General features: G+C 41.7%; 3 protein-coding genes and 1 pseudogene across 3 annotated transcripts; 3 read left to right on the top strand and 1 right to left on the bottom strand.

The window, feature by feature from the left end:
* Nucleotides 1–1272: 1272 nt before the first annotated feature.
* LOC116250529 (eukaryotic translation initiation factor 3 subunit C-like) lies at nucleotides 1273–8891 on the top strand (annotated as a pseudogene).
* Nucleotides 8892–9406: 515 nt separating this feature from the next.
* LOC116249619 (uncharacterized) lies at nucleotides 9407–10728 on the top strand. The gene has a single exon (XM_031622783.2). The coding sequence runs from the start codon at nucleotides 9621–9623 to the stop codon at nucleotides 10167–10169; it is 549 nt and encodes a 182-aa protein (XP_031478643.1). The 5' UTR covers nucleotides 9407–9620; the 3' UTR covers nucleotides 10170–10728.
* Nucleotides 10729–15262: 4534 nt separating this feature from the next.
* LOC116250917 (protein DMP2-like) lies at nucleotides 15263–16339 on the top strand. The gene has a single exon (XM_031624907.2). It carries the CDS (start codon nucleotides 15411–15413, stop codon nucleotides 16014–16016), a length of 606 nt encoding a protein of 201 aa, XP_031480767.1. The 5' UTR covers nucleotides 15263–15410; the 3' UTR covers nucleotides 16017–16339.
* Nucleotides 16340–17459: 1120 nt separating this feature from the next.
* On the bottom strand, nucleotides 17460–22259 carry LOC116250999 (elongation factor 1-gamma-like). Its single transcript, XM_031625048.2, has 8 exons — nucleotides 22110–22259; nucleotides 21847–21898; nucleotides 20534–20680; nucleotides 20377–20437; nucleotides 20251–20303; nucleotides 20054–20155; nucleotides 19060–19576; nucleotides 17460–18351 (listed from the first exon to the last, which is right to left on the bottom strand). The coding sequence occupies exons 2-8, from the start codon at nucleotides 21853–21855 to the stop codon at nucleotides 17972–17974; spliced, it is 1269 nt and encodes a 422-aa protein (XP_031480908.1). The 5' UTR covers nucleotides 21856–21898; nucleotides 22110–22259; the 3' UTR covers nucleotides 17460–17971.
* Between the last annotated feature and the right edge of the window lie 2249 nt (nucleotides 22260–24508).

Raw genomic sequence — 24508 nt, 5'->3', positions numbered from 1 at the left:
AACCAAAATACGAGAAAACAACCATAATAAAACCAAAAAAGCAATCCACAAACGCGTAGAGGTGTTGAAATAGGAAGGAGACCCAAAATCCGAAACAACCAAACAGGGAACCACATCCACACTCAAACACATTCATCTCCAATGAGACCAGAGAAGGAGAGAGAGCGAGCTTCTGACAACTCCACATGCGTATGCAAGGTTAATGCGTGAATACCGTATTCCCTTGCATGATATATTTGATTGTAGGCCTGCCCGCACCCACCCACATTAGATGTTTTCTCTTCCATGAAATCTTATGTCTACGTTCATGCCACTTTAGTGACCACATTCAGAAAATTTGACAGCACGAAGCTGCTGGGGCTTTCCAGGAACAAGAACCAGGGGATCCTCTCCTGCATTGAAGCACCAAAATTGGTTAATTATAGCCCTGATTCTTAAATATATATATAAAAAAAAACAACATTTCTACTCCTGCCTTGAAATTGATAATCCAGCATCTAGCCCACCATGTCAAGGCAGGACGGAATTTGCGATACCAAACAACTTCACATTCCGAAGCAGCAGAGAAGTGAAAGCAAAGAGACCAAAAGAATTCAATCAGAAATCTGACTTTGCTGGTAGATCCATTACATCCGAATCTGGTTGCACATTTGATAATGCCAGCTTAAATACGGTTCTGAAAATCGAGTTGGACACCGAAAGGGTTAACCGGTTAAAGGTTAAACATCCCTCTTGGATGTTTGTGACTTGAACCCAAATTCTACAGGGTGGTGTTGTTTTCCAAATGCCACCCGATCTAAATTTCCATTCAGACTGGCAATCAACTCACGTACCAGCTATCGTTTGCTTTCTTTCTTATCCCATGCTTCCAGTCTCTAATTTCTGACAATTGCTTTACCACGAAAGCTTTTGCTTTAGTTTTCTGTTTAATTTGTTGACACATATAGATGTAGCTGCAAACCTTCGTTTTACTCTTTAAATGTCCACTTGGCTCCATCACAAACGTAACTCCTTTTATTTTGCGTAGATATGTTTGCAGGAAATTTGAACAATAAAATTGCTTTTAGTTTTACAATTTGATTGTAAAGAAGTATAAACTTAGTTCGTCTTATTCTATTGAATTATAAACAGTGCTTTTATATATATGTATATATATATATTCGTTTTCTCGAAAGAAAAGGCGGCGCGAATCTAATAGGCAGAAAAGAGAATCTCCTTTTTATTGAGTAGGTTTATTAAACGCGCCATTTTTCAAATGTATCGGAGGCAGGGGAGAGTGGCTGTGGAACTGTTGTTACTCAGTGAAGAGGTCCGGCCGGGAAGTCTTTTCAACTCCTTTGCCCAGAAAGGCCGGCGAAGTTAGAACGACAAAAAGCCTAATTCCGTCATTCCCTACAGCGAGTTACCGAGCCTCGGGCGCTTTCCATCGTCGAGTTTTCTTGTTCTAAGCTTCGGGCAGCCGACCCCTGAGTTCACCCAAATTGAGTAGGAAGAGAACATCTATAAGGCCCCACCCCCTCAATCGTTTTTACGCTCCTCTTCTTTCACCCTCTCACGCTCTTGCTGCTCGTCTCTGGTCGACTCTCTCTCTTTCACTCACAATTGAATTCAGTCTGATTTGGGATGAAATTTTTAATCTTAAAGCTAACAAGTTCATTCAAGATCCGTTGTTAATTGGCCTTTTTCCCCCGCTATACAGGCTTTGATTATTTGCTGCTTCGTCCTGAGAACAGGATGGGCTCTCGTTTCTGGACACAGGTGAGTTTCTGCTTTCTCAATCGTCTGCTTTTGTGTCTCTCCATGATTTTGTCGTCTTCAACTTCATACATGAGTTCTTGTTTTTCTTAAGGTTCTTGGAACGTTTGAATTTGCCAGGGAAGCGATACAGAGGAGGAGGAGGAGGAGGAGAGTGAGATCGAGGAGGACATCGAAATCAGGGACGATGAAGCTACGGGTGGTGCCACCGCTAGGAGCAAGTACCTTTAGACCGGTGGTAGCGACAGCGAGGACTCTGACGACCAGCGGCGGGTCGTCCGCTCCGCCAAGGATAAGAGGTTCGAGGAGATGCGGTCGACCGTCGAGCAGATGAAGAACGCCATGAAGATTAACGATTGGGTGAGCCTGCAGGACAGCTTTGACAAGATCAATAAGCAGCTGGAGAAGGTGATCCGCGTAACTGAGTCTGAGAAGCCGCCGAGCCTCTACGTAAAGGCGCTGGTCATGCTGGAGGACTTCCTGGCCCAGTTACTAGCCAACAAGGAAGCCAAGAAAACAATGAGCAGCACCAATGCCAGAGCCTTGAACTCCATGAAGCAGAAACTAAGAAGAACAACAAGCAATTCGAGGACCTGATAGAAAAGTACAGGGCTAACCCTGAAAGCGATGAGGAAGGGGATAGAGATGTGGAGGAAGACGAAGAAGACGAGGAGTCAGATGTTGAATTTGAGGAGGATCTCACAAAGATCGCCACGGACTCCGAGAAGGAGGAAGACGAAGATGGGGAGAGCCAGGACGGCGAGCCAGGTTGGGAGAAGAAGAAAACTAAGAAGGATAAGTTGCTGAATAACCAATTTATGAAGGACCCAAGCGAGATCACATGGGACAATGTCGATAAGAAGTTCAAGGAAATTGTGGCGGCCAGGGGGAGAAAGGGAACTGGCAGGATTGACCAGGTTGAGCAGCTGACCTTTCTTACCAGGGTTGTGAAAACCCCTGCTCAGAAGCTAGAAATTCTCTTCAGCGTTGTCTCTGCCGACTCTCTGCTCAATTCGATGTGAATCCTAGCCTTCCCGGGCACATGCCGGTGAACATATGGAGGAAGTGTGCACAAAATTTGCTCATCATCCTTGACATTCTTGATCAGTATCTGAACATCGTAGTGGATGACTCGGTGGAGCCAGACGAGGACGAAACCAAAAAGGATGCCAATTACATGGGAACAATTCAAGTTTGGGGCAACATAGTTGCCCATTTGGAGAAGGTTGGATACCGAGTTTTTTAAGAGCGTGCAGAGCACTGATCCTGACACAAAAGAGTACGTAGAGAGGCTAAGGGACGAACTACTGTTCTTTGTGCTACCCAGAATGTGCAATCGTATTTGGAGCGAGTTGGAGATACGAAGGCAGCTGCGAAGGTGGCTCTGAAGCGAGTGGAATTGGTTTATTACAAGCCTCTGGATGTTTATGATGCTATGAGGATGTTGGCTGAGGTGAGAGTCGGCGCCCCCTCCTCTGTTGCTCCTGAAAACGAAGTCGCAGATGCTGATGAGGATGGAAAACCTGAGGAAACGCAGGAAGAATTTAGAGGTCCTCCCGCTTTTGTTGTGACCCCAGAGCTTGTTCCACGGAAGCCAACTTTTCCCGAGAGTTGTAAGGAATTTATGGATATGTTGGTTTCTGCGATCTATAAGTTCGGCGATGAGCGTACAAAGGCTAGGGCGATGCTTTGTGATATTTACCACCATGCTATTCTGGATGAATTTTCAGTTGCCCGCGATCTTCTTCTGATGAGCCACTTGCAGGATAATGTTCAACACATGGATATTGCCACACAAATACTTTTCAACCATGCAATGGCACAACTTGGTCTATGTGCCTTCAGAGTTTCTCTCATTTCAGAGGCTCATAGCTGTCTCTCAGAGCTCTATGCTGGTGGAAGAATTAAAGAGTTGCTTCAACAAGGAGTTTCTCAAAGCCGTTATCATGAGAAGACTCCAGAGCAGGCACGTTCTTTCTATTTTGTCTTTTTTTCAATATACGGTTCTTTTTCCAAACTAATTAGTCGCCATTTGCATATGTTGACCTTTTTTCTATATTTTTCTGCATGTGCCAAAGTAAGTCTTTATGTGCAGAAAATGTAGTGATTGTAATGATGACGTGCTATATGGTTTATCGATGTCTTTGTTACCCATTTGAAGTCTTTTAGATTCTACTTGTGCTTCTCTGGTATGTGTTGGAGCAACACTGCAGGAAGAAGTTTAAATTATCTTTTGTAATATGTTTATTTAGCGAGCTGTCATGATTGAGGGCAATACTTGCTTGTCCTTTGCATCAAGTTTCAAAGTAATCAATTGAAAATCATACCAGCCTTAAGACGCCAGGTGAAAATAAGGCAATACCCACAAACTTTATTGTCATATTTCTTCCTGAGCAAAAAGCTTGTGGTCAATGAGACGTTTCTTTCTTTCAAATACCTTAAGAAAAGATTGGCAAAATGCAGCATTTGAGAATTGTAAAAACATATATAATCTGCTAAGATGTAGAATTTCAGAATTTTTTTCATCTTGTAAAACTTGTTGTCAGTAGCACTACGCTGTCAATGCAAACACAATTTTGAAATTTTACGCATAATAACCTCTGCCTTGATGAAAAAAAAATTTGGTATTTAGAATATGGAAGTGTTTCTGTGATCTGGGATGCTATTTTGTCATTTAATGATTCTGACAACAGCACAATCAAGAATAAAAGCTGTTTAACAAATTTCAAGCTTATGCGTGATACTTTGTCAGTACTTCATTAGATGCTTCATTTTGGAGAACCGTGCTATTAATTTGTTGAAGATGGAAACTCATTTGCAGCATTATGCAGCTGAGAGTTTGTGAATAATCTGCAAGTTTAGATCTGCTTCGGAATCTGTGAATGGAAATTCTGCATGCAATAGCAGTAAATCTCAATGCATTTTTTGCTATATTCAATGAGAGCAAGTGCTTCATTGTCCTGGATGGAGGATCATGTTTAAGACCTTCAAGTTGAAGAAGTCAAGGGTTCAAAGCTAGTATCTCTCTCGATTGTTGTTTTTATTAGGGTTGTGCCTAACCCAAGCTTCCCTATATGGAAAAAAGGAAAAGAAGCTGATGCGATATGGTGAACCTTTTTAGCCATGAACAGGTAGCAAGGAAGCATTCAGGTTCGTAGATCAATATACTGTTAGTAGTATGTAGAGACAAATTCAGTTAGTCCGTACGTAAAACTGGACAGCATCTATAGTAGTGTGACTTTCAAATAACAAGTAAGTGCATTCACCTAGGTTCGCCTTATAAAACTGGCAATCATAAAGAAAAATATGCTAGTTTCTTCATTCTTGTTCATGTTGTCAAGAAATCAAGCTCAAATTTTCAACTAGAATGTACCCTCAACATGCCTATCAAGGAATATCATTGTACTGGAAACTAGAGTCTAAAACCATAGGTGAATTTCTATAGATTAACAAGCAAGATGAGCGGAGGACTGAGGGAAGACAATCTTTTTTCATCCAGGATGGGCTTTTATCATTCAAATAAGCTGCTTCAACATGGTTCAGCAAGTCTGATGGTTGTTTCTCTTGGACCTCTGAGTACCTTTTTGTCTTTGCTGTTCTTGGTAGAATCTTTCTGTAATGCTCCCCAGTTTTCGATAATCCCCGCATTTGATGGGCTGCTACTGTTCAAGTTGTTCCTTTCCGTGAATCTCATTACCACCTGACCTTATTCTCTTTCATTTGGAAGAGTTGGCTGATAACGGTTTCCTTTTCCTTTGGAGCTCAGTAATGGCAAGGACCAACGCTTATGTCTTTATTTTCTAATATTAAAAAAGATTAAAATGTAGAAATGTTACATTAGCAAATGCAGTTCGCAACGTTGTATAAATGAATCAGTAGATCTATCGCTCATCTGACAATATCAGTTTGAGTCTGTCTAATGTTGACAGGTGATTTGACTGCATTTGTATTTAGCTGCTGATTGCGTTCGGTGAGTTGGTAAGCCTCTTCTTGAGGAGTCCCTTATGACATACTATTAGGGTGACACCTTTTTTATGCCATATTATTAGGGTGACGTTAAGTACGGTCTTCTGCCATAGTCTTTTTGTTGCCTGTCTAGGATTCCTTTTGTTGCCTGTCTAGGATTCCCTTGTTGAAAAGTGGTAATTATGTTTTATTTTCCCTATCCTGGTCTGGTTGCTTTGTACAGCTGCAGAATAGTTTTCATCTCCCTGCTTGGCCTTTCATTTTTATTGGTCGGTGTCACTATTGGATGTGTTCTTCCAAACATCCAGTAATCGGAAAGCTGCGTGGGCATGGATTCTGTCTGTTATTTAGTGTCAGATCCTCGAAATAGTTTTGGACATTAGCTGACATGGGAGTTGTGGGGTTCTGCCTCTAGTATCTATGTTGTACTGATACATTTTCATTCAGGAAAAACTTGAGAGGAGAAGACAGATGCCCTACCACATGCACATAAATCTTGACCTGCTAGAAGCTGTTCATTTAATATGTGCCATGCTTTTGGAGGTACCCAACATGGCTGCCAACACACTTGATGTGAAACGTAAGGTCATAAGCAGGACATTCCGCCAGCTCTTGGAAATCAGTGAGCGGCAGACGTTCACTGGTCCACCAGAGAATATTCGTGACCATATCATAACTGCAACAAGAGCACTGTGCAAAGGGGACTTCCAAAATGCTTTCCAAGTGATTGAGTCACTGGGTGTATGGATGCTGCTGCGCAGAAAAGAGGAAATGCTGGAGATGTTGAGATCTAAGATCAGGGAAGAAGCTTTGAGGACATACTTGTTCACCTACTCTTCCTGCAACGATTCATTAAGCCTGGATCAGCTTGCAACAATGTTTGACCTTTCTGAATCAAATGTCCACAGCATTGTCAGCAAGATGATGGTTTTAGAAGAGCTTCATGCTAGCTGGGATCAGCCAACAAGGTGCATAGTCTTCCACAACGTTGAACATACACGGCCCCAAACTCTGGCCTTCCATTATGCAGAGAAACTGACGGTTCTGGTTGACAGCAATGAGAAGGCCTATGAGGCTAAGACAGGTGGAGCATTGGACATGCTTCCTTCTAGACGGAGAGAAGGCCAAGATTATGCAGGTGCAGCTTCAGGAAAGTGGTCGACTGATTTTGCTTCACAAGGTAAGCAAACAGGTTACAGCAGTCGTTCTGGTTATGGTGGCATGGGCGGCAGAGCAGCTTCTTCTGCTGTTTCTGGTGGAGGGGCAGTTCCTATGGATAGACAGGGAGTTCTGATTTTGGAGAGGTGTTTGCTCCTTTATCTTTGTCCGTGAATTGATTGGAATGTCGTTATGTGAAGTGCATGACCATGTTGCTTGGGATAGCGTTTTGTGGGTTGGCTCCTGCCTTTTGAACAGCGGTTTATCCACGTTGCATGGATCTGTACATTCCTCCTGTGTATGGCGTTGAACCTTTGACTAAGAAGCTTTCCTTCGGCGGTTGTCGGTAAAATTTATTCGTTTGATAGGCTTTCTTGTAATAAACAAAATTTCACGTCTGTGTTAAGCTCTGGACTCTTGGCTGAAATCATTACGGTGCTTGATGTGGACTAGGATAGACCAATTTTGGTGCTTGAATTAGGGAAATGACTGGCCAAAATACGGGGTGTGATTGCCTTTGTTGATCTGATGGTGAAGGGAAGCGACTGATGTTCGTGTTGGACAAATATTACAAACTTGGTTGGCGACATCAGAGTGTGGAGTTCTTACGTTCCACAGGTTTGTTATTCTTTACCCTTTTGGGTGTTGCCGTGGCATGGACACCGTACTGAATGATTTCGTGATATTTACCCCCATTTATTTTATCAGTGCTAATTAGGTTTCATTCCTGTTGGTCTTATCTTGCTAACGAAATGGTCTAATACCGGTCAGATCATGTGTGAAGGTGTTATTCATATGTTGAAACTTGAAATTTTCTTTGTCAGGTGATGTTAAACTTCGACTTTGAGCCGCTGCAGACAAGTTAGCTTAGCAAACTGAAATTTTCATCCGGCTTCAGTAGGTGGGATGCCCTCAATCATGCGACGTGTTTCCTTTGAATTTCTTTTTTCCTTTTTTGTTTGAGATAGGAAGTCCCAATCGTGTTGTCTCTTAAGTCTCGCATTCTTTTTTCTACTTCCTTTTGCCCTGATTTTTTTCTTGTAGCAACAATCCTTTGTTAAGATTGGTGGATAAAAAAAGAAGAAGAAGAGCATGAAAAAGCAGTCTCCACAATAGGGTTAGTCTTCTCTCAAAATTCTGAGATTTAGCTTCTTGCACTTTGAGAGAAGACATCGTAAAACTAATCTTATTTTAAAGACTGCTTGGTCATATGTTTTCTTTCTTTTCTGTCAAGGATTGTTGGTACAAGGAACGATAAGGAAAAAGAAAGAGAGTGGGTCCACTTCTCGTCCCATCTACTGAAGGTAGATGAAAATCTCGGTTTGCTAAGGTAACATGTTCGCATCTGCTCAAAGTCCACGTTTTGGACCACTTTACAAAGAAATTTTCAATGTGATTTTGGTGCCTCCAGGTATCTAATCTTTCGTAGCGCAGTTAACTTTCACTCTGTAATTTGCTTGTTGAAGATATAAAATAGGCGGACAAGAATTCTCCTTTTGCTTCCTAAAGCTGACCGGTAATGATGGGAGACATATTGCTGTGTAGAGAAGAAGAAAGTAGGTAAGGAGAACATTTCCGACCTCTAACCGAGTTGGGTCTGTCTTCTAGTTCGTTCTGGATTGAGACTTGGACCTGAACTTAAATTTACTAAAACTAAATCTCGGTTCAAGAGTCATGAACTTCAAGATCTGACACGTTCATAAAATTGAATCGCGGGCCCTTGTGGGTTCGTATGCGGTCATATAGCTGTACTGTAAGCATCGATGGCTGTATTATTCTAGACGCATCTTGTATAAGTGGCACGTTCTTTTTCTTTTCTTTTCTTTTCTTTTCTTTTCTTTCAAATGAAAACAAGGCAGCAGAAGCCAAGTCACATTAATCTACTCTTTTTTGTTAGGGCTGGCTCTGTACATGCGAAACTATAAGCTCAAGCGTCAATTATTCTGCCATTTCCTTGAACCTTGGCTTAAAGTCAACAAAAATGTTGAAACTGCATACTTATTATTAGGGACATTGTCGTAATAGTGGAACAGGAAAAGAGGGTGTAACAGTAATGAGCAAGAAGCAGGACCAAACCAAGTGGATTACCAAATCTAAATCCAAACCAAGGTGCGCTGGAAATGGGAAAATAATGTATAGGTGAAGGGAACTTGGCCGTCGGTCGAGCTCTTGTTTTGTTTTGTTTTGTTTTGGGGTCAAGACCAAGACCAAGTCCAAGTCCAAGTCCCAACAATGGCCAGGGGGTCAAAGTCAACAGAATACAACCAAGCGGTGCTAAAAGAAAACTCGAGAGGAGCCCCAACTCCCGACCCGACCCGACCCGACCCGACCCATCGGATGCGATGAGCCACGCGTCCAACAGGTGATGGACTTGGTCCTTTTAATTTTTATTTTTCTTTTAACCCACTAGCTAGCTAGGAAACCAGAAAAAGGTTGAATGAAAAGCAAGCAACTCCGACCTTTCGTTTTCTTCTTTTATTTTAAGCAATAATTATAAAATTTGCAAAAAAAAAGAAGAGACGAAAAGGAGAGGAAGCTGAGGAAGAGGAAGGGGGGAAGAAGGCCGGCAGGAAGGAAAGAGAAGATTCCGAAGGTGGCCGGCCTCTTTGACCGACCCACCAAGGATTTCTTTCTCTCGATAAAAGGAGGCAATCGTCTTCCTCCTCTCTCCATCCTCCGTATTCTCTTTTCCTGCGCCGGGAGGCCATTCCCTCTGAGATTGAGAAAACACAGAGTCAGGCATGGGAACCGAGGTCTTGCGTCCCCAGGACTGTCTCAACCACCGCCTCAACCTCCCCGTCACGGTACCCCGTCGGAGATGCTCTCCGCCGGCAGGGAACCCGCCCAGATCTGGTAGCCGGAAGCCCGCCGATCTCTCCTTCCACCAAAAGAAGCAGCAGCCCTCCAGGAGAGGGACGGAAGGGACCCCCCTTGCCGGAAAACCGCCTGGAAAAAACGCGACCGCAAAGAATGGTACCATGGGTCGGGTCACCATCTTGAAGAGAGGGCAATCCCTCGATTGCATCAAGGCGTGCGATCCTCGGACGAACGAGAGCTTAGCCGGCGAACTCATCGTCTCCACTACCGACCGTCTGGGGCCAGATCCGTCCTTCATCCCGAGGCAGATTGGCCTCACCGCCACCACCCTTCCGCGGCCGGTGTACGCCGGCTCAGCCTTCTCTCTCTCGCCTTCCCCGAGCTCTTTGCCTCTCCCCACCTTCTTCTCTGTTAAGAAGTGCTTCGAGGACTCCGCGACCAAGGATCTCCGGCGCCTTCTCCGGCTCGACTAGGGGTCCTCCTCCTCCTCCTCCTCTACAAATATCCGCAGTTTCGCCTAAACTCTCTCCCCATTTCACAACGTCCTCCCGTTCTGTATTTTTTTGGCAACGGGAGGGCTGAGCGAATTAGGAGAATAGATGGGTTGTGGCGAAAGCAATTCCCCCTCAACTCAACAGACGGATCTCCTCTTCCGTCCGAATCATAAAAATTTAGGCCCTGCAAGGCTGTTCTTGGTGTTAATTTAATTCTCCTTTTCTGATCTTAGAACAAATGATAGTGGAGGTCTGTCTTCTGCGTCTCTTCCCTCCCTCTTTGGATCTGTGCTTCTCTCCTACCTTTTAGCGAATAAAGAAACCCATGAAGAAAGAAGCCCGATCTGGTGGTGGTTGTTGATGCGTGGTGTATGGAGGTAAGAGGCGGGCACGCCCAAGCTCAGAGCGGTCGTCCTCGTCCATCGACGGACGGACTGTTCGCCACCAATCAGATTGTATTTCCTCCGATGTATCCATGCTGCTGATAAGTTGAATTGAATGTTGTCGATGATGGTAAATAAAATGGAATTTAGATTTATGTCTTTTTTGAATGTTGAAGCTTTTATTCTCTTCTGTCGTACGCCTTTGCCGAAAGTAATTTTAGGAAACGCCACGGAGATGGGGAGGCCTTCTGGTATTGAAGGTGGTTTGTGCAGGGAGGGGAGGAAGACGGAAGATGGGTGGGGCAGGTGAATTGGCGTACCGGGGAGGGATAGTCTTGTCATTTGACTTGCGAATATTTAATGAATAGAAAATTTGTAAATAGCTGGCAAGGGCAAGAGCTACCATTTTCCACTTGCTGGTTGGTTGGTCCACGTCCACGCGCTCTCCTGGCCAATGAAATGAGGGTCGACGGGGTTCGGTTCGAATCTTTTCTTAATCTTTTAAAACGAAGCTCATTCGTATTATGGTGAAGGACCAAATAAATGTGAGGACCACCATCACGTTTACCCTCTACCAGTTCCGTTCCATCATGGATTGGAGATCCCATATTACATTTTCAAAGCCGGATGAAATATATTCTATACCAAATTCGAATCTGTTTTTCAAGTTTATATCCGAAACTCCGCCAAATCTGATTTTCACGTTTACATCTGAAATCCGATCCAAACCCGACTCTTTTAACTTTTTAAAACTTTAAACGTATCCAACACGAATCTGAATTTGAGTTCATGTCCGAATCTAATCATCCAAAATCCGATTTCATATCAGAGTCTAATAATTTCACTACTTTGAAATGTCTATAGCTGTATTGTGGATCCAAATTTCAGTAAAGTTTAACATCGCAACAAAGAGCCCTAGTTTTTCTAAAAAACAAAAGCAAAAGCACAGCTAGGAGAGGGACGATGATACACACAGCGAGATCTTTCGACGACAAATTTCTATTTTCCAATAAAACGCTCTCAGCTTATGAGGGCAGATAGAAAAGAAAACCCTTGATGATGGTTTTCAATGGAAACTAGGACTTTACTTGTCGTTACGTTACGGCTTCATCACCGACTAGACAACCAGAGTCGGCCATTTCAATTTTTTTTTAAGGAGAAAAAACATTCGAACTCGACTTTTATGGAAAATTACAAAGCAAAATTTTGTTGAAAAGGGCTAGGACAAATTTTACCCTTGGTTATAAATGACCATTTATTGAGGCCAATAGACATTGTCAAATTCCAGCTGTGGAGTACCACCAACCAATCTCACAATGCAAAAGGAGTTACAAGATGATTTTGTCAATAGTTAGGCAAATCATTGATTTCATTTTTATGTTTTATGCGTTTTTTTTATACTAACCATACTACTTACCTGTCAATTTTCATATTTGGTTCAACAATTCAACTATATGTTAGAGTATTCATGTTTAATTAATTCAACAAAAAAGAAATTTATTCGCCTAACAAATGGCTAATTTGAAATACCAACAACCCTAGCTTGCCAAGAGTTATCTGATGTTAAGTTTGTATTTTTAATTATTTTACTTTTGATTAATTGTATTTCAATCTTCCACATATTATTATTATTATTTTATATCATTGGTTATCCATGGAAAATAATTTCAGGTTTTAACTGTTCAAGGTTGAGATGTTTAATATTATTTTCACTTGTTGGGGCAAACCATCATTTTCTTTTCATTTTGATTAAATTGATTGGATTAATTAAAATTTTTGTGGTTTATTTGAACTAATAATTCGTTTGATTATGAAAATATGGTTGTTTAATTAATTCACTGATTGAAAATCTTGTTTACCTATATAAAATGTCATTTGGACTCTCATAACTAATGTTGTTTATAAAATATAGAACCAATAACTGCTTACGAAGAGTTCTAATATGCCTTGCTTTGATTTTTTTAATCTCAATATTAAGTTTACGTTTTTCAGTCTTTAATTTTTTTTCATTAATTTTGTTTCCAAAATATTAGCTTTTTGATATTAACACTATTTTATATAGTTAGTTATCTACTATAAAAAAAAAATGAGAGATTTTATAATGATCAAAGTACTTATTCGAGTATGCTTCTTTAATGAATTCACTAATTAAAAACTTTGATTGTATAATAAAAAACCTATCTGACATTACTAATTAAACTTCTTTGTATAATATAACCCCTACAATTCACTTACAAAGGTTTCCAGTATACTTTGCTCATACTTTTACCTGAACAATTTTGATCTCAATGTTAATATGTATTTTTTAATTAATTTAATTTCAAAAAATATTAGTTTTCAGTATTTCTATTAGTTATCCATTATAAGTCAATTTTATGTTTTAACAACTCTTGATTGAAATGCTTTATATTAATTTTAGTTATTTTCGGAAACCATCCTTTTCTTTTTATTTTTACTAGTCAATCTTCTTTCAATTTACTTGATCAAATGATCCAATTGCTTATAAAAGTATGCCTTTTTTTATTAATTAACTAATTGAAATTTTTGTTTGCATAAAAAAAAGCTTATTTGAAACATCTGTTTTGTGTTTCAAATATTGATAATATCTTGAGAGACATTCAATAAAATTGGAACCATACAAAGTTTCAAATATTGCTAATAAATTATTATGTTTATATAAATTAAATTGTTGACTTAATAAATTTTTATGTCAAAATTATTTTGAAAATAGCAGTTTTTATTTTCACTAAGGTTTTTGCATACGATATTACTTATTGAGTTTAAATAAGCTAAAATTCCGTTGACGTAGATTGGGTTCATATTCTATATTTTAGATAAGTACTTGGTATTAATCCATCTGGAGGTTTAGGTTAGCTTTATGTCTGCGAACAACTTTGTGTACATTTTATGTTCAAATTATATCATTTTATTAAAGTTGCCACTCTGATTGCTGCTTTTACGATAAGTCTTCACCGTCACCGTTATGGCAGGTTTGAACTTCAAAACCCATAGCCGTCCCCAAATTCTCAAAGGATTATTCGGATATCAAAACTCCTGGCTATCTACATTTCGGATTCAGTTCAGATGATCGGGACTTGGATATTTAATTTAGGATACCATGATCCGATACTTACTTGAATCCGAATCCGATCGGGTGTATATTCTTAAAACCGAATTCCGAATTTTCAATTTGATGCTAGATTTTTTATCGTATATATCTGAATTATTTAAAACGGATCTGCAGAATCTCAGATCTGAAACCGAACCATCACCAGCGTTGGCTGTAGACCAAGGCTCTGCGTTCCTACTTCCCACCACAAACTAAACTCAGCCCGTCCTCACCAACCAAAATAAGTAGCGGAGCTACTGGTAGAGCTGAGCTGATGTGGGCCGTTGCCCACACCAGCTCATACAAATTACCTTACTTATATATTGGTACTTTATCAATTTATATTTATTTTAATATAAATGTCCCATCAAGATTAAAATTTAAAACACTAGTGCCTCTTAGTAAAAAAAAATCCTGACTGATACAAGAGATAAAAACCTTTGCTAGAAAAGTGAAAGAAAAACACTAGAAAATACCTTTCGCACAGTCGGTGCGGGTCACCGGAACACGCACGGGCCTGCAACCAGGTTTCCCGACGTCCCTGTTTGTTTCCTCATCTCTCTATCCCCCCCTCTCTTTTGATGCCTTAGCTTGCTTTCCTTCTTCGACGTACTTGTTAACCAGAAGGGAGGAGAGGCGTTTGTTGTGTCACTAGTTCAAACCCATCCTCCAGTGCCATACGCAGCTCATCTACTTAATTTCCCTTTCCATAGATTGATTAAATCAGCGAAATCTTCGGAGACTTTTTCACAAATCCATTGTTGAGAAAGAGGTATGGACGTAATACAAGTAACTTATGGCAGAGGCCAGGTTTTAATGAATATCTTGACCACGCAATAAATGTAGACATCATCCTTGTGTTCACTTACAATTTTAAATTAGATTGTTTGCTTATCTTGGGGTATTTTGTATCCATACGGAACAGATGGGCTATGGGACGTGTCGTCAAAGTAAGAAGCAAGCGAGGGGGATGGTAGGAGAGGTTCAGCAGAGCTCTTCTTGGAATGTTGAGATGGCTTGCACGCATCTCGTTACGTGATTGCAGATGAGAAGCTGCCTAATATATGATTATTGTCAAGATCATGAATAGCAACCACCTCGGCCTTGATTGGTCCGGATCACTGCCTGCTGGCGCCTCACGCCATGATGACATGCAATTTGTTATCTGCCCATAACTGTTTGAAAGACTTCCTCCCCAGGATAAACGTCTATTCTAGGCTTGTTAATTTCGAAACTAAAGGTTATACATTCTATTACACGACGGCACCGACCGATCGATATAATGAACATCTCTAGCAACCTAGAAATGAGTTTTTGTCTCAGTTGTTTTGATGGAGCAAACAAGATTTCTTCGAGTCCTCCTGATCTTCTCTGTCTTTACAATCTCATATTTTATACACGTATTAACAGAATGCAAGAAAAACGACGACTAGGACACTGGTCTTCAAAGTGCAACGCATTCGAGGGCTGAGTGGCGCCGAATCCAAGCAGCCTTCATCCTAATCATCGTCACTGGTGAGCAAGCTGAGTAATATACATATACATCACAATCGCTCTACTTTAAGTTTTTACGTAGCGTGATCGTCATGACTCGCTCAAAGGTTCGGAACGACCAACAAACTGCCATTCTCGTCATCCAAGAAACAGTGGACGTCCTGTATAAATAGTATCGGACAGGCACCGTCTAGAGCCCAGACCAGATAGAAAAAGTAAGGAAGAGAGAGAGAGATGGCGGAAGCCGGCAGAGCTTCAGCATTCGGCATCTCAAACACCACCCCTTCCTTGTCATTCTCCTTTTCGTCTCATAGCGTGGCCAGCAAGGCGATGGCTGGGGCGTCTAACCTGCTGAAGCTGCTGCCAACGGGCACGGTCATCGTCTTCCAGTTCCTGTCTCCCCTGCTGTCCAACAATGGCGATTGCCACCTCGCCAACAAGTTTGCCACCGGTGCGCTCCTCATCCTCTGCGCAGCTTCCTGCGCCTTCTCCTGCTTTACCGACAGCTTCTCCGGTTCCGACGGCAAGACGTACTACGGCATTGCCACCCGTAGCGGCATGCTCGTCTTTGGTGGCCACTCCTCCATCGATCTCTCTGTTCACCGCCTCAGGTTCGGCGACTTCATCCACGCCTTCTTCTCAGTCTTCGTCCTTGCAGCTGTGGCTCTCCTCGACACCAAAACCGCCGTTTGCTACTACCCTTCGCTGCTGAGGAAGGAGAAGGCGCTGGCCGTGGCCCTCCCTCCAGTGGTAGGCGCCATCTCAAGCTTCGTCTTCACGGTTTTTCCCAACAAGCGCCGGGGGATTGGGTACGCAGAGGTCCCAAGCACGACCAAGTAGGAGCGCACAGTGCATGGCCCGTCGGTTCGTCACCCCAGCATGATGGAGCGTCTCGTCTGTGTGAAAAGTGCTCAACGTCTGAAGCGAAACGCCGTGATTGTTAATTTCCAGCAGTAGCCACGTCCTAATTAATCTAAGTGTTTGTACCCTTTTCCTCAGATTCACATAAAGTAGCCCAAGTAAACTCCTCTGCAGAAAGAACAACCTGGTTTCCCCATATGAAATATCAAAGTTAGTAAGCTTGTATAACTGGGATCCGCGCATGAAAGAACTTCTCAGAAAGAGGTCGACGCCAAGTTCTTGCAAGCGTGCTTTATTCATTATTCCGTGTGTATTTCTCTTCCCTTAAACCTTACTCCTCATTTCTCTGCTCTCCTCGTCCAAACAACATTATCCGCGACAGATTTTCCAGTTTTCATTTACTAATAACGTGTACATGGAAATCCTCAAAAAGAAGAAAGGAAGAGGTTTTAAAAGCAATGGAGGTGTTTAAAAGGAACACTTTAATCACAAATTTCTAGAAAATAATGTTTATTACCCACTTTAGCTTTGAGAGGAAAAAACTGGGAGACCTTTATGGGCACCTAAGCTGTTGGTTGGAGAAGGACTTCCCCCTACTTTGCCTTCACGTACATTAAGAAAGACGGGGGGTGACCGACAAACCGTTCACAAGCCTAGCCATTTAGATATCCATGTAAATTGGTTTAGCCATTTTCGCACGGCTCAGTTTGGGACAAAGCAAGAACCAAAAGTGGCAGTTTCGGTTATTTCGTTTAGCTGGAATATAGATGATTCTAGGTATCCATTAGATATAAGAAATGGATCGATATTAGCGTGCTGAAAGCAGTTACATTATACTCGAACTTGCGGCGTTATCGAGGGACGGATGAAATTAAGAGCGTTTTCTGTCGCGCTTGATTAATACATACCGTAGCATCAGCCATGGGGGCAATCAGGATCCACCTCCCACACTGGTAGATCGCACAAACGAGGAAGCAGCAGCAGCAACGCGTCAACCGAAAACGCCACAATTCTTTCGCTTTGGCTTTCAAGGCTACGACTGCAAATTGCACGCATCCAGAAAGCTAAAGACAGCCAGTCCGCGTCGCCCTCCCCATGGCAAGTGCATAAAGCCTAGTGTTGCAGAAGCATTCAAAGTTCAAACCCTAACCTACGATATTTGGCACAAAACGTTTCTGTCAAGACCCAGATTAAATCACATAACGGGAGTTTCGTAAATGCTTGTGCTCATTGACAAATTCGAACGACTCATCTCAAGCTTGCCCCACCCACGTACTCGTATCTTCACATTTTGATCTTAATCTTCCCATTTTGATCTTTGGAATCAAGCTGCTGATAATCACATTCGATCTTAGACGGGCCTGGCCGTCGGCCAGGATCGCACACAAAAAATAAAAGAGTTCGCTCGGGTGGAACCAATAATAAAAAGAGAGAATATCCTCAGAAGATGCTTCTTACACGAACAAGTAAGTCTCATAATTTGGCATCAAGGCGGGGCTCCGCATCAAACCCGCTTCATCCCCAAGCTGTCCAACGAATGCTCCCACAGAACCACAAAAGCAGAAAACGAAGACCAAGTAAGCGGCCAACGGCATCAGACTCGCATCATTCCCAAGCGTTCCTACCAACCGGACCGACCGACCGACCACCCTCCCACAGACACACATATGACCTAAATCCCGCAGCAGAACAAGGAACACAATTCTCACGAAGCTACACTTACAGGAATATAATGAGTCCTGTGTATGAGACCAAAAGCTGCTTCCACAAAGCAACAGCAGAAGCAGAAAATGAAGAATAAGCTGCACACAGCTAAATCAAAAAAATCTTTTCGAGCGTCCACGACATGCAAAACTTGATAACTATAATTACTTGGACGAGCCAAAACCTAAAGAAGGTACTCAACTGATGGGAGAACATAAACCAACGATGCCTCACTTGAAACACTTGGCATCCAATAGCGCCTCACCCTCGAAAGGCTCTTGATCTTCAATCATCGCATTCACGCGCTCTTTCTGGGCCTCGTCATTGATGTCCACCTTCCTCCAGTCATAGAGCTCCATGTCGTAGCATTCCTCCAGAACAAAAGGCGGGATCTCCTGACCTCGGAAGAGCCACACTCCTTTCACCTTGAATGGTGGCTCAGATCCAATAATCAGCATTTTCCCGAATGCATACTTGCGGGCAAGATCCATCCTCTGAAGGAAGCCAGTGACTTTGTTCAATGTGACAAAGGATACAGTGTTCTCATCGTTGTATTTGTAGTCGCAGAACCACAAAGAATAACCCTCCGGATCGTACATGTCCCAGAATCCTGCATACCAAGAGAGAACACAATTCAAGCAGTAGAAATACAAATTGACTATAACCAAACTTATACTAAAACCCAATCACTAAGAGCTAGATCAGCAGAATTTAGCAAGAACACTAGTTTCTCCTGCAGAAAGTGAAGCTCCCAGAAAGAGAGTTGGAGTAGGCAGCAGACTGCATACGAGGTCAGGAGCGCCTAATATAGACAACAACAACAACAAGGAAGACATCACAAGCAACAAGACTTCCAGATAGACAAACTGGCGGACAGACATTGTGAGCCAAAACAAAAAATGCCTATTCTCCAGAGTGCCAGTTAATTCAAATTCCCAAATATGGTGTATCCATTCCTAACAGGAGAAAGAAACACTCCTAACAGGAGAAAGAAACACCCCCGGCATGGAGACACAATGAAGGCCTCACTTAACTCTTGCAGGAGAAAACAATTAGGAATAGCATGATACATATGACCAAAATAAAATGCAGGATCTTTGTTCAAATATTGGAGTTAATTATCCAAAATGACCAACAAAAAATATCTTTTATTTCCTTTGCTATGCTTCAGAGGAAATACTGAAGAAAGATCATGATTGAAGACACTCCTAAGCAAAGGGGCAACAAAATCCTCAGATTGATTGATAACACCAGAAGATAATTAACATACAAATGGAAACACAAAAAAAGGAGGAACAGATGGACCATCAGACAGTACCTTTTATGGCAACCTCGCGGAAGTTGGTCTTAGTGTTAGAATACAATCTTTTCCATTCATCCAGAATCATCTTACTTGGCGGCAAAAGATCAAGTGGATTTTTAGGCTTTGGTTTGGGAGCCTCCTCTTCATCTGCATCCTCGACTACCTTGGGCTTCGGTGCCTCTTTCTTGACCTCTTTCTTCGGCTCCTCCTTCGCTTTAGGTTTTGCTGCTTCCTTAGGCTGACCAGGTTTTTTAACAGACTGGATAGGTGGAACAGACTCTGTCTGCTTGACCTCACCCAAAATCTTATGGAAGTTGGGTTGATGAACTAGAGTCCAGAAGTACCTCTCAACATGCGGGAACTCAGAAGTGAAACTCTTGGTCATCAACCGAATGAACCCCAGATACAAATTGCAGGTCATAACAATGTCAGCAAGTGTCACTGAATGGCCAACCAAGTATGTATGGGACGCAAGGTAAGTATTCAGAGCACCAAGGGCCCTCTTTAAAGCAGCAATAGCAGATTCCTCAGCCTTCAAAATCATAAGCTCAACAATGAAGTAGCAGACAGAACGAAGTAATAAAACACAACCATTAAAACAATGTATTAGAGAGAAAAAAAAAAAGAAGTAGAGGCTGGTCACAAGGACAAGAAATTATTTTCAGGGAAAGACGTGTTGCACAACCAGAACACACGCACTAAGAAGAGCAGACCACCACAACATTGAGGCTCAACTTACTACATTTCTATTGCCAGCTAAAACCATATTATTCAATGAAAATCAAGACATCAAATAAGTGAATAAAGAAGGCATACTAAATGGAAACTAATTGTACAGCCATCATATAGGTGAATCAGGACTAAGATGCCTAACTAAGCAGAAAGTAATTATGCTAATTTCTGTTTTCTTTTTCTTTTGTTACATGGTTCCAGCAACAGCCCCTATATTGTTGAATAACGAACAAGTGGAAGTTCTAATTTCATGCTTGTGTCAAATAAATTGACCTACCGGGGGAAGGTATACAGCAAAACCCATCCTTGGCCTCAGCCACAGCATAATATTTGCATCAATCTCGAGAGAAGCAAAATCAATCCATTGCTCAACATGACCCTGCAAACCCAAAAACACAACATAAAGAAAATAAAAAAACACGGATGAAAATCCAAAATGAAAGGTAGAAAGCTAGCACAAGTATAGCCTCATACATAATCAATCAAGGACGATCCATAAAGTCCAGCATCACCCTTTAATCGTACAACTGCATATAAAACAGCTATAATGTAAAATGGCCAGGGCAAAAAAAATAGGGTCCATCCACGAGAATATCTCACCATAGCGTGCTATTGCATTGCTCTCAAATACAGGTCCTTCTGGTGTTTCCAATACAGGAACCTGAATTCAAAAGATTATACGAGCCAGGGCATATAAATTAAAATTAAAATCGATGGTGAGAAAGATTTAGAAAATGTAACTTGTGCAACACAATACCTTTCCGATGGGGTTCATTTTCAAAAACTCAGGGGTTTTAATTGAGCCCATATCAAAGTTTTTGGCCAACTCTACTTTCACTCCTACATACTCGGCTGCAATAAGTGCCTTGAATGCATTTTTATTTGTGCTCCCAGCATGCAAAACCTGCCAAAATGATATAGATAAGCATGAATTATAGGCTTAGTCAGCATGCAAAACCTGCCAAAATGATATAGATAAGCATGAATTATAGGCTTAGTCAGCATTCATCCAAGGATACCCATTATAAGGATGTGAATCGAAGAACCATGCGTAAAAAAGTTTTTAACAATAAGCTTCGCTCAGAAGCATGACATTGAGAGGTCATGTAGATTTCTAGCACGTTGGAAGAAAGATGTTAAGGCAGGAAGCCAGAAGAATGGATATCTGGAAGCACGAAAAATTAAACAATCTCTGTAGCTCCTCTTTCAATGGGTGAATAGTTAATAACTCAATACACAATGATGTCCACGCCAATTAGCAATGCATACTCTATTCTTCATTGCTCCATACAAGTAGGATGCCCAACTCCCAATGCTTGTCCCGGTTCGTGCTAACAGGCCAAAAAACTTGTAGCGCCTACTCGGGGAAAAGCCTGAACTGTATTAAGTAGGAATCGTACTTCTGCTCGAACTCAGCAAGGACTCTACAGATCTACCAGCAGAAAGTGAAATCACCAAACTCGCATTGGTTTCATTATTCCATGGCTGTCAAAGTTCTGTAAGCAAGAAAAGGTCATTTTCCTAAGAAGTATTGTTCGCATCCAAACTAAATAGAAACCAGATCAAGCGGATGGTCGACTAAGAATGCTGGGAACTAATCCGAACTAGAACCACTTGCACCAACAACAAAGAGGCAGCAGTAGTAAGTTCTGAGGAATTGATAGAATCCCGGCGTGAGAGTAAGTCTTCAAAAGATCTAACCGCTCAAACCATTTTACCTACATACTTCCTCATAACGTGCCATCTCCCCTGTTTCACCTACCGCTGATTTGACATAAGCACAAACAAGACCACGTCTTCGCATTCCAAGATTAAATGTCGCACGCGACAAATGTTTTACGTGTCTGAAGAAGAATCTAAGCTTCAAATCAAAGCATTTTTTTGCCACGAAAACGTATAACGCCAACATTTTGAACCGGCATCAATCTCTCAAGCATCAAATTAAGGTAAACGTGAACAACAATTAAAGAACCATTCCAAAAAAAAAAAAAATCACAACGAGATCCTACGAGAGAACAAGCGAAGAAACCGAATGAGAAGGCCACAGACGGAACATCCGAAGGAACTCACCAGTGCCATCGCTCACGACGGTGCCAAGCCTGAAGTTCCTCCGGTTTCAGATCTGAAAAAAAAAAAAAAAAAGCCAAACAGAACAAAAAAACTTCAATTTATAGATCGAATATATAAAACGAACAACAGAAGAGAGAACAGCGGTTTTAGGGTTTAATGGCAGAGGAAATCCCGTAAAGAAGGAGGAAGCTGCAAACCATCCTCTTGAACATTTTCTTGGGAAGAAGAAGAAGAGGAGGAGGGGGAGGAAGACGAGAGTTTACCAAGAGGCGAGGATGGGCGAACGACGCAGCACCTCGAAACTCCAATATAAAAGTAAAACCCTAGGTTTGTCGAGGAGTCTCAAGGAGATGGTGCGGCGGTGGCCGGCCCGCCTCATAGGGTTTTCCTCCAAGTCGGGTAAATTATTCTCAAGGCCCCTTATACTTTGATTAATGAATTTTTCCCCCTCTTCCTTTTCACTCTTCGCACTCGCCTGCAAATCCAAATTTCCAATTGAGAGACCCACGTGGACGGTGCGATTTTTATTCCGAAAATAAGACTTTCTGGATGCTGTCGGTGCATTCAACCCTTCTCTCCTTTTCCGTTTCTGTCGAAAAACGGAAAGCAAAGCTCTCCCGTTTTCCAAATAGTTACGATGAAACGCTCGACCAACCGGTAAAATTAAGGACGGTAAAGAGCGTCCCTTCTCCACCCTTTGGTTATGGATGGGACGCGTTAGATCATCGCAAGACCACTGAATCATATTATGGACGAACGGCATCGAGAACGCATATATACAAGCCTTGATGGTGCACAAATATTGTGAGTCTGAGCTCAAGCTGATGATCTACTCGTTGCTTATGACATGCATCATTTTTGGAAAGGTGTTCAGATATGTGGACAGGATAAGTTGTTATTATTTGACTAGCTTCGGCACTCAACCATAGTGAAATTTTATGTTAAACAGTGCTTCTATACGAAGTTAAAGATAGGTTCTCTATATTGCTTGCAAAGTTATGATGCACCTCTCATCTCCTTGTGTGTCCCATCCTTCTCCCACTTTTTAGATGTGTTGAAGCTATGGATTTCGCATTCTATATGGGCCACGCTGCTGATTAAGAACGTTGAAGTCAAGGATTTTTATGAGTTGTTAGATGTTATAACTACGGGTAACAAGCCCTGCATGCAATTCCATTGCAATATATTGACCACCTTTCTTGTGGTCAAGGACAACGCGACGCCTGCTTCTAAATCATGACCCATCTCGCCTCGGGAACACACAAATTTGCAAGTGTTGGGAAAAGGTAGCAAATGAATCTTATATGTGGTTCATAGAGCTTTGTCATAATGCATGTTTCTTCATTCGCACATGTCGTCCTGCTTTCCTTTGATTTTCATTGATGACTAAACAAAAGATAACTTCAACCATACTTTGATGAAAAAAGTATAAGTGATGATTCCTACAACTATTCCCTCCGACCAACCACTGGACCATCAATTGTTTAGTTAGTTAGACCAGGGGTGGAGCGGAGGGAGGGGCCATGGCTCGGGTGAGCACAGGAAATATATATATATATATATTGAAAAAATCAATTTATTTTAGTTTGACCCGACCCGCAGACCGTTTGGCCCACCCCTGATTAGAATGGCAGGTGGTGAAAAGAGAACGAGTGTTGAGTCGAAAACCTTAAAACTAAGTCTCACTCTCGAACATTCTCGTGGTGCTACGGCCCAGGGTAGAATCAGAGGAACTTCGAACATTCTCGTGGTGCTATGGCCCAGGGTAGAACCAGAGGAACTTGGTAGACCCAAAATCAACTGATGCATCCAAGGTTATGTCCCTGACGAGAGCGTCAATCAAGAATTCCAATGAGGATTCATGCACGGGACGAAGCTCAAGTGTAGAGGAAGTGCACGTGAAGAGGTCTGGGTGAGCGACGGAGGGCAAAGGCGGCAGAGATTCGGCCCTTCTCGGAACTAGTTAGTGATTTTGAGATTTCATTTGATCATTTGGACCGTTGTTCATATTTCGGACCCGGATCCCATATTTTTTTATTCATTCTTTATTTGTCTTGAGTGGAGGTATAGAAACCCCACTTTCTTAGTCATTTAGGGTTTTAGTTTTTTAGTTTAAGAAAAGAGGAAAACGTGGGTTAGAGGGAGCTTTGATATTATTTTATCGATTTCTGTTGTTATTCATTTTATTCTTCAATTGGTTTGTGATTTGTAGGAGAAGATCCTCCTTACCACTGCATCATGTTGTCATCATAAGACTTAGACTTGGTGGTAGTATTCACCTAACTCCTCAAAAAAAAAAAAAAAAAAAAAACAAGAATTTAGACTACATTTTTACACACAGTAGCCCGTCTGGCCAGTTGGTCACTTGTCACAAGTGAAAGAAATGGGAGTTTGTTTTGAGATTCTTGATGCACTGGGAGGTCAAATGATTATCCATTCATTTCTGATACGAGCGATCAAAACTTTCACGCGAATGAATATTTCGTTTATCTTCAAATCGAGCTCTTCAAAATAGACTGATTATGACAGGGAAACGAGACACCATACTATTAAAGGCGTGTTTGGGTGATGGTTGAAATTGGGTTTGTGGAAAACCTCATTTGTGACAAAGCAATGTTAACAAAGTTTGCAAAATGGCGTGAATAACCTCCTGTTTCCCCTT

This window comes from Nymphaea colorata, chromosome 3 (genome assembly GCF_008831285.2).
Source record: "Nymphaea colorata isolate Beijing-Zhang1983 chromosome 3, ASM883128v2, whole genome shotgun sequence".
In the NCBI taxonomy this organism is placed as follows: domain Eukaryota; kingdom Viridiplantae; phylum Streptophyta; class Magnoliopsida; order Nymphaeales; family Nymphaeaceae; genus Nymphaea; species Nymphaea colorata.
The sequence above is the reverse complement of the archived record's forward strand: the minus strand, read 5'-3'. Positions and strand labels throughout refer to the sequence as shown.